The following is a 10,253-nucleotide window of genomic DNA, read 5'->3' as shown; positions in this document are numbered from 1 at the left end:
TTTTTATTTTTTATTTTTTATTTTTTTTGTCTTTTGTCTTTTTCTGTGTCCGGCAACGGATCGCAACCCTCAGTGTTGCCCCCGTACCGGACCGGGGACCGGCAACGGGATTGCAACCCTCGGCGTTGCTCCCGCGCCTCGCTCAGCCAGTGAGCGGGAACCGGTCCGCATGTGGGATCCGAACCCTCGGGCGGGAGCGCCGCTGCGCTTCCAAAGCGGCGCACTATCCAGTGCGCCACCAGGCCGGCCCCATTATGCAGTTTATAAAGAAAATCGCATTTGTTAATATCTTTAAATATTGGAACTATCAAGCTAATGGTGGTGGATCTAAGATATCCAGAATTCTAACTTTTGCTTTAAAGCTCAAATTTTAATACCAGTAACATATTGTCAGCTTTTTTTCTTTAAAGTGACAGGCTCATTTCTTTAATTTTTGAGGAAAAAGTCAGCCATATGCATAAGTCTCAATAACCATAATTTGTCTATCAGTTCTTTCAAGTATAAAATAGTGTTTCATGGAATAAGTACTTCAGTTTGCAACTCAGTCTCAGTGCTTTCTTGCAACCATTATACTTTGGTATGTAGCAGGAGGGCTAATGTATACATGTCATTTAATAATCATAATTTTTCCAGTTCATTGAAGACATTCTTAAGGAAAACTGCTTCTGCAAGTATGTGACTATAAAGAATACAATGACTTTAGTTCCACTCTCTTGATTCACATTAGGCACCAGAGGTTTTACCATCATAGCTTTTGCATCATTCTTTTACCTTTTTTTTTTTTTTTTTGGTGGCTGTGGCCAATACAGGGATTGAACCTTAGACATTGATGTTATCAGCACGACGCTTTAACCAACTGAGCTAACTGATCAGCCCTGCTTTTTTATCATCAATGCAAATGTCAACATGATTTTCTAAAGAAGGCTCATATCATCTTAGCATTATTATGAAAATAGCTGTAACTTAGTAGACCCTCTGAAAGGGTCTTGGGCCACCAGAGGTATGTGGACGACAGTTTGAAAATTGATGTTCTGAAACATCAAGTAGGATTAGAACTAAATAGGTAGGTGACTGGTTTTTCTAGATGATGATTTTAACAAGATAGGGCTGTCTCAATGTTGTGCTATGGTCAATAGGTAGCATAGGGTTTTCTTTTTATACTTAATCAGAAGTTAGTCCTTTGTACCTCAATTTGTTCATTCTCTTGGGAATAAATATGGTTCTCCCAACACATGATTTTGAAAATTACTTTCATTTTACAAGAATACCATTTTACACATGTTCTCACTCATGTGGAAACTAAAAAAGTTGGGCCGAGCCCGTGGCGCACTCGGGAGAGTGCGGCACTTGGAAGAGTGCGGCACTTGGAGCGCAGCAGCACTCCCGCCGTGGATTCGGATCCTATATAGGGATGACCGGTGCGCTCACAGCGCTCACTGGCTGAGCGCGGTGCAGCCGGTCTCAAAAAGGAAAAAAAAAAAAAAAAAAAAAAAAAACTAAAAAAGTTGATCTCATAGAAGTAGAAAATAGGATAGTGGTTACTAGACATTGGTGTGGGGAAGGGGAAGGGAAGGAGGGGGAGATGGTGTTCTGAATACAAAATATTAGAGAGATAGGAAGAATGGGAACTAGGGTTCTATAGTAATATAAGGAGACTACAGTTAACAGCAAACAAACTGTATCTTTGAGTAGCTAGTCAAGATGATGTTGAATGCTCCTAACACAAAGTGACAAATGTTTGCAGTGATGGATATACTAAGTACCCTGATGTGATCATTGCAAACAGTATGAATGTACCTAAATATCATATTGTACTCCGTAAATATACGCAATTATCACGAGTCAATTAAGCAAAATAAAAGGAGAAAAAGAGAGTAGAATAGTGGTTACCAGAGGCAGGGAAGGGGAGGGGAGGTGTGGGAAAGGTTGGTAGATTGGTAGGTAAAAAGTTACAGTTAAATAAGAAGTATAAGTTCTGGTGCCCTAGGACGACAGTAGCTAATAATATTGTATTGTATATTTCAAGATAGCCAGAAAAGAGGATTTTGAATGTTGTAACCACAAAGAAATGATAAATTTAATTGATAGATATGCTAACTATTCTGATTAGATCTTTATACAATATATAGATTTACTGAAACCATATACTATATCCCATAAACATATACAATGAAAAAATTCAAATTAAAAAAAAATATGGTGCTTATTTTGTGATGACCTGGGCATTAACATAAGTGTCAGATGTTTTTACTGGCTTGTAGGTGATTAAAATTTCTATATGAACTTTGGTTTTTGATTGATTTTTTTTTCAAAGGTTTTACTGAAGGTGTTATATCAGTACAAGGAGAAGCAATATATGGCTCCTCGAGTTTTACAACAGACATTAAATTATATTAATCAAGGAGTTTCCCATGCTCTCACCTGGAAGAATCTGAAGCCTCATATACAAGTAATAATTTTCTGTCTGAAATGTTTTTCTAGCAAATGTAAATAACATTAATTGTCAAAAAGGTTGAAAAAGTACGTGTTTTATTGAGTTGTGTTCATCTAGTTCTGGTGACTTTTTTTGAGAGTACAGCAGAAAAAAAGGAGGTGTAATACCTTGACATAAAGATAGGAAAGATATTTTGTGAATATTCAGCTTTTTAAAAAATATTCAGCTTATTTTTTAATCTAAAACTGTTATCTTCAAATTTGCATTTAAATTCTTATTCGATTATGATTAGTAAACATTTTATCATGTAATTTGTAGTGTGCAAGGGACTTTATTTCATCAGATTGGTTTCTAGGATAATTTGGCTTATCTGCTATTTCTATAACTTATTTGCTTTATTTAGAGCTGGAGGATTTGGTAGACTAAATTTTATATTGCATTTTCTCAGAACACTTCATTGCTACCTGTGTATACATGCATATGTCTTATTTTATAATTACTTGTTGCAGAGAGCATAAGAACATGTAGCTTGATAGTTGATTTAAGCATGCATTGAATGCATAACTGAAATTTGGTATTAAGTTTTAAAATTTATGTAATACAGTTACTTTTACTACTGGAAGGAAATCTGAAAGTTTAAATTTGAGAACTTAAGGCTGTTACTTTCTTAATTTTTAAATTGCAGGGCATCATCCAAGATGTTATTTTTCCATTGATGTGCTATACAGATGCTGATGAGGACCTTTGGCAAGAAGACCCTTATGAGTATATACGCATGAAGTTTGGTAAGGAATTTTTACTTTTTTAGAAACAATGTGGGGCCGGCCCGGTGGCCACTTGGTAGAGTGCGGCGCTTGGGAGTGCGGCAGCGCTCCCGCCGAGGGTTCGGATCCCATATAGAGACCGGTCCGCTCACTGGTTGAACGCGGTGCGGGCGCAACACCGAGGGTTGCGATCCCGTTGCCGGTCGCGGTACGGGCACGACACTGAGGGTTGCGATCCCGTTACCGGTCACGAAAAAAGACAAAAAGGAAAAAAAAAAAGAAACAATGTCAGTAGTTAAGATTAGAGTGGTTGTTGTACAGCCAACCTAAGGGGTATTATGGCCTCAGCTTTGGTACTGAAAAATCTTCTTTGTTGTTTTAATGTAATTTATCCCCTGTTTAGACTTTCTGGGGGTTAATTAATTATGGCATTTGAGAAGATAATCTTTATTTTCAGCATATACAAATACAATAGTGTTATTAAGTTGTTATTGGATGTGCTTTTGCATATGCCAGAACTGTTAAGATATTCAAGGTTATGCCTTAACATTAAGTGTTTAAACTATACTTTTGGATCCATGTCAGTTATATATGTGGGAATTGAGAAGACACATTCTGGAATCTGGAGACACATGGAGTCCTTGCTTATAACTAAAGAATTATAATTTGGCTAATGTTGAGTATTAGTTCTTTCTACCAAAATCTTCTGTACTTTTTGTTGTTTGTATTTTGTGATCCTATTGTAAAAATTCTCACAATAGTAGTGTTTTGTATGAAAGAAAATTATTAGGAGAAATTGATGGATTAACATTTAATTTGTATAGAAAAGACATGGGATTAGGCTTTTGCAAAATTATATGGGGATCTAGGTTCATGTTCATACTCACCTTATGTGAAGATTTAACATATTTTTAAATGCCTTTTTTACAGAGCATCATTTGTAAATTATATAATGTGAAAATGGTTGATGAAGAAATTAAAATTGTTACTTTCTATCTTGATTTTAAATTTGTTCTCTAGATGTGTTTGAAGATTTCATTTCTCCTACCACTGCTGCCCAGACACTTTTGTTTACAGCCTGTAGTAAGAGGAAAGAGGTAGGTTATTCAAAGTATAGGTAACTTTTGCTGTATTACTTAAAATTTATTCAATATACACTCAATTTTATTTTTAGTTTTGGGGGGCAGCTGGCCATTGTAGGGATTACACTCAGTTTTAAATATTAGTCATGAGTCATTTTGTTAGTATGTTTTTTAAGGACTGTTGGGATATCCAATAAAGTATTTGTTTCTTCTTTTAATCTAGGTACTGCAAAAAACTATGGGATTTTGTTACCAGATTCTTACAGAACCAAATGCTGATCCTCGAAAAAAAGATGGAGCCCTGCATATGATTGGCTCTTTAGCTGAAATACTTCTGAAGGTATTTCTTCTTTTGTATGTATGTGCAAGTAGTTTTTAAATTTTATTTTTTTATTTTTCTTGGCCCAAACATACTAGTGAGTAAATAGTTTTTAAATTTCACATGAGATAAAATACACATACCATGCAATTTGCCCATTGAAACTGTACAACTCAGTGTTTTTAGTATATTCACAGAGTTGTACAATCATCACTACTATCTAATTCCAAAACATTTTCATCACCTCAAAAAGAAACCCTGTACACATTAGCAGTTACTCCCCATTTTATACAAACTTCTTAGGCCCAGGCTACCTCTAATCTACATTTTTCTCTGTGGATTTGTTTATTCTAAACATACATAGATGGAGTGATAAAATATGTGGTCCTTTGTGAGTAGCCTTTTTTAATGAATGTAATGTTTTGAGAGCTAATCCATGTTACAGCATGTGTTAGTATTTACTCTTTTTTTATTGCCAAATACTCTGTTGTATTGATATACCACATTTTATATATCCATTCTTCAGTTGACATTTGCGTTTCTACTTTTTGGCTATTATGAACAATGCTGCTATGAATATTCACCTACAAGTGTTTGCATGGGACATGTTTTCATTTCTCTGAAGTGTATACCTAGGAGTCTAAATTGCTAGTCATAGTTTGAGAAAGCATAAGACTGTTCTCCAAAATGGCTATACTTATACCACCAGCAGTGAATAAGGGTTTCAGTTTCTCCACATTGTTACCAATACTTATTATTTTGTTTTTGACAGAAAATAGTGAGATGTGATGTGATATCTCATTGTGGTTTTGATTTGCATTTCCGTGATGACTAATGATGTTAAGAATCTTTTTATGTGCTTATTGGCCACTTGTACATCTTCTTTACAGAAACGTCTAATCAAATTGCCCATTTTTAATTGGGTTATTTGTCTTTTTATTATTCAGTTGGTAGACATCTTTATATATTTTGGATATTAGACTCTTCATATATATGATTTTCCGGTATCTTCTGCCATTCCTTAGGTTGTCTTTTCACTCTCTTGATGTTATCCTCTGAAGTACAAGTTTTGATAGGATTTTGATATGATATTCAATTTATCTATATTTTCTCTTGTTTGTGCTGAAAGTGGGGTTTTTTTGTTTTTGTTTTTTTGCATGAATTACTTTCTTTACAAGTTGCAGGATAATTGTAAAATAGTGTTTTTCATCTCAAAAAATTTGATCTACAAGGCAATGTGTAAACATGAATGCATCCATTTTTAGCCTAGGCACATCATGCTTTTCTCACACAACTCTCGTAGTAAAGGGCTGGCCAGTTAGCTTAGTTGGTTAAGAGCGTGGTATTATAGCACTAAGGTTAAGGGTTCGGATCTCCCAACTGGCCAGCCACAAAAAAAATTTTTTTTTTTTTGGGTAAAGAATGACTGGCTTGATTAGATTTAACACAACTCTCGTAGTAAAGGGCTGGCCAGTTAGCTTAGTTGGTTAAGAGCGTGGTATTATAACACTAAGGTTAAGGGTTCGGATCTCCCAACTGGCCAGCCACAAAAAAAATTTTTTTTTTTTTTGGGTAAAGAATGACTGGCTTGATTAGATTTGTGCTTGGAAATCTCAACTTACTTGTACACATTGTGTTTGACTTTATAAATAAGATCTGAAATTTGTTTCCACTTTGAAGTTAAATGGTAGCTATCCAGAGTGTAAGGAAATATTTATTCATTGTCCCTTCCTACCACGTCAAACCTTGTTCCATTGTATTGGTCACATTATTTTGTATGTACGTTGTTTGTATCTTTGAGCTTTTCTATACCTGTTTAGCCATCCTTCTCTCAGTTTATAAAGTATAAATTAAAGGCACTGTAATTATTTGTTGTGTAGAAGGCTAGGAATATTGAGTTCTCTTGGCACATTTAGGTATTTTGTTTACTTAATCTTGATCTTCATCTAGCTTCTCTTAATGGTAACATCTTACACAGGCAGGCACGATTATCAAAACCAGGAAATTATCTACAGGCCTTTTTCAAATTTCACAAGATTCTTCATTATTGTTCTTTTTCTGGCTTATGATTCAGTTCAGGATCCCACATTGCTTTTAGTTGCCGTGTCTTTTTAGTCTTCTCCAATTCTCTAAGTGTTGATCAGTTTATAATGTTGATTTAATGTTGAAATTAAGGAATCTTCCAAAAAGCTTTGTACCATTTCAAAAATACTCAACCTTAAGATTTATGAGTATCATTTTATAGATATCCAATTTATTACTTCGAAAGCAGGATTTTTCTCAAGTTGTGTTATGTTCAATTAGAAACTTTACAGAGATTTTTTTTCATTATGATAGTTTCATAAGCAACAAAATTTTATAAGGTAAGGAATAAAATTAAACACACTTCCATTAATGAAATACCATTGCTGTTAAGATTTAGCGTAGTTACTTTCTAATCAAGCAATGTAAAAACATACAAAAATGTATAGTGTTTTTGGTGGCAGAGTTCTAGAATAAGAAAATTATTCTTGGGGTCTTAGGGTTTAAAGAATTAGGATAAATGTAAGTTGTGACATCAATAATCATTTTTAACTCTGGTGTATCTGTTTGGGAATTAAGATGATTGTTTTTGGAAATGTATCAGAATAATTGTTTTTATATTTACAGAAAAAGATCTATAAAGATCAGATGGAATACATGTTGCAGAATCATGTATTCCCTCTCTTCAGCAGTGAACTAGGCTACATGCGAGCACGGGTATGTTCTAAAGTTTTATTAATTTATATGTTTATGTCTTATAATGAATGACTTTTTACGTGGACTCTTACATTGAAACTTTTTAATGTTCATTTTAAAGTCATATTTCATTTTAGACTTCTGTTCGGTGTAAATCTTTAAACGGCTGCTGTAATGTGTGCATAGTTTTCATCTGTGTCTGGTAGCAGTGTCTGTCTGTGTTTTGCATTCAGATCTTGTTATCCACACAAATGTCATGCAGCCAAAGAGTAACTTGGGATCATAGTACTGGTCTAGTGTTGTCTCTTTGGACATAATCCACCACTGGCCAGCCTCCAAACTCCCGCACACTGAACTCTGAGATAGAGACTAGCTTGGTGGAATTTAATGTAAGGTATCTGTAGTAACTTACTGTTTTTTAAAAGGCTTGCTGGGTACTTCACTATTTTTGTGAAGTGAAGTTCAAAAGTGATCAGAACCTTCAAACAGCCTTAGAGCTGACAAGAAGATGTCTGATTGATGATAGAGAAATGCCCGTGAAAGTAGAAGCTGCCATTGCACTCCAAGTGCTGATCAGCAACCAAGAAAAAGGTAAAGCCTTTGTATGTCAAAAATACTGAATGTCTTTACACATAATCACACAAGGCGTAGTCCTAGAGAGTTGTCATAGTTTCTTTTTATGTGAAAATACTTCTTTTTCACTCTTTGGTATATGTTGTATCAGGTTTAAAGAAGTTTTAGCTGTTTTGCCCAAAGTTTTTTCTCTTACAGCAAAAGAATATATCACACCATTCATAAGACCTGTAATGCAGGCTCTTCTTCATATTATAAGAGAAACAGAAAATGATGATCTTACCAACGTAATTCAGAAAATGATCTGCGAATATAGTGAAGAAGTTACTCCTATTGCAGTAGAAATGACACAACATTTGGTATGTTGTTCGAACCTATCATTTATGCAAGTATTTTAATTTAGCTCTCAGTGTGTTCCAGGTAGTAAGTGCCTTGCCTTTAGTTACTTATAACAAATATTTTACAGAACTTACTATATAGCAAGTACTGTTTTAAGCCCTTGGCAGATATTTAAATCATTCAATTCTCACACAATTATGTGAGAATTGTTCCTATTTAGCAGAGAGAAAATGTGAGGAATAAAAAGGTTAAATAACTTACCCAAGATAAAGCGGATGGGGCTGGGATTTATACTTAGGCCTCTATGATGCATGTTCTTAACTACCTGTACTACCTCAGGCTGCAGTGTGATTTTCTATGTAGTTTCCTGGGATACTCTAAACAATTGAGTTTTACAAAAGACAAATCAACAGCCCTACTGATGATTAAATATATGTGTTATTTTGGCATTGTCAAATGTTAGCCAGTAATATTAATGAAAATATTCATAATGTTAAATACTTTCTATTGCCTCGCCTCATTTATTCCTTGTAGTATCTCTTTGAAATCCCCCAAATGACATATCAGGAAAGGTCAAGAGAGAGAGAACAAGAGAGGTTAAGTAGCTTATTTAAGGTCACCCAGTGAGTGGCAGGGCAGAACTTTTTTTATTACCGAGCCCAAGCTCTTTTAATCAGCTTGGAGACATTGATTTGTTGTGCTATCCCAATGAAAACATTTAAAAAATTAAAAGTCTTAGACCAAGATGTATATATAGTGCTTCAGTGACAAACGGCAGAACTTTTTTTATTACCGAGCCCAAGCTCTTTTAATCAGCTTGGAGACATTGATTTGTTTTGCTATCCCAATGAAAACATTTAAAAAATTAAAAGTCTTAGACCAAGATGTATATATAGTGCTTCAGTGACAAACTTGAGATATTTTCTTGATTCTAGGCAATGACATTTAACCAAGTAATCCAGACTGGGCCAGATGAAGAAGGAAGTGATGACAAAGCAGTTACTGCTATGGGAATTCTGAATACAATTGACACACTTCTTAGTGTAGTTGAAGATCATAAAGAGGTAAGAAGACAATCCAGTGTTGCTCAGTTTTTAGGGAATTTCAAGCCATTTTACATGGATTGTTCTACGCTTTTTGGAGGGCTCTGACCTGTGTAACTCTGATCATCTCACGTGCCTTCATTTCGCCATTTTTAATTAGTTTACTTTTATAAAGATAATATTGGTGCCTTAAATATTTTAAGTTCTAGAGTATTAATAGAAGGAATAGGAAGCAGGTATTTATTTTACCATTTCTTACCTTGATGCTTGGGATTTTAGCTCCCCGTTAGGTTATATTTCTTAGATCCAGAAGTATGGTGATTGCTAGGAAAACATATACTTCCTAGTTTTCATTTTTCTGTTTTTAAAATTTTGGTGAAATACACATAAAATTTACTATCTTAACCATTTTTTAATGTACAATTCACTAGTGTTAGGTACATTCATGTTATTGTGCAACTATCACCACCATCTTCCTAATTTTCTTTTCCTGATGTCTTTTGAAAAAGTAAGAGAATTGTAATCATGGATTTTAAAAAAGAAAATTATTTAAAACATACAGAAAAAGGTAAAGAACAGAGAAAACTGTAACCAATACCTCTTAATCACCACCTGATTTTCTTACATTTTAATACTTTACAGTATTTCCTTTAGTCTTTATCCAGTAAGAAAAACAATTTCAGATAGCTGCAGTTGAAGCCCTCAGAGGGGACCAGTTTTTAACCTCTTTTCCCTACTTCCTTCTTTCTCTTTGAAGGTAACTACTGTCATGAATTTGATGTTTTTGGTTTTAGTACAGACATTTTATAATGGTAATAAAAGGATACTTCAAAAAGTTCATGGAAAGATTTGTATTATCTTTTGTTTTTCTACTTACTATTTGAAGTACCCCTGTATATATCTCTTATCCATAAGCCATGTGTTTTCAGATTCTTTTCTTTTTTTTTTTTTTTTTTTTTTTTTTTTTTTTTTTTTTCCGTG

General features: G+C 34.3%; 1 protein-coding gene across 2 annotated transcripts in view; it reads left to right on the top strand.

Annotated features, from left to right (window-relative positions):
• IPO7 (importin 7) overlaps nucleotides 1-10,253 on the top strand; it is a 52,915-nt gene that overhangs the window by 29,525 nt on the left and 13,137 nt on the right. For both annotated transcript variants that reach the window (XM_008576131.1, XM_008576133.1), the window contains exons 9-16: nucleotides 2,315-2,449; nucleotides 3,120-3,219; nucleotides 4,219-4,295; nucleotides 4,504-4,620; nucleotides 7,249-7,338; nucleotides 7,743-7,908; nucleotides 8,089-8,249; nucleotides 9,165-9,293. In XM_008576131.1, coding sequence (XP_008574353.1) covers nucleotides 2,315-2,449; nucleotides 3,120-3,219; nucleotides 4,219-4,295; nucleotides 4,504-4,620; nucleotides 7,249-7,338; nucleotides 7,743-7,908; nucleotides 8,089-8,249; nucleotides 9,165-9,293 — 975 coding nt within the window. The remainder of the gene's footprint in view (nucleotides 1-2,314; nucleotides 2,450-3,119; nucleotides 3,220-4,218; nucleotides 4,296-4,503; nucleotides 4,621-7,248; nucleotides 7,339-7,742; nucleotides 7,909-8,088; nucleotides 8,250-9,164; nucleotides 9,294-10,253) is intronic.

This window comes from Galeopterus variegatus, unplaced genomic scaffold (assembly GCF_000696425.1).
Source record: "Galeopterus variegatus unplaced genomic scaffold, G_variegatus-3.0.2 Scaffold1297, whole genome shotgun sequence".
In the NCBI taxonomy this organism is placed as follows: Eukaryota; Metazoa; Chordata; class Mammalia; order Dermoptera; family Cynocephalidae; genus Galeopterus; species Galeopterus variegatus.
Note: the sequence above shows the minus strand (reverse complement) of the source record. Positions and strands in the feature narration are given on the sequence as shown.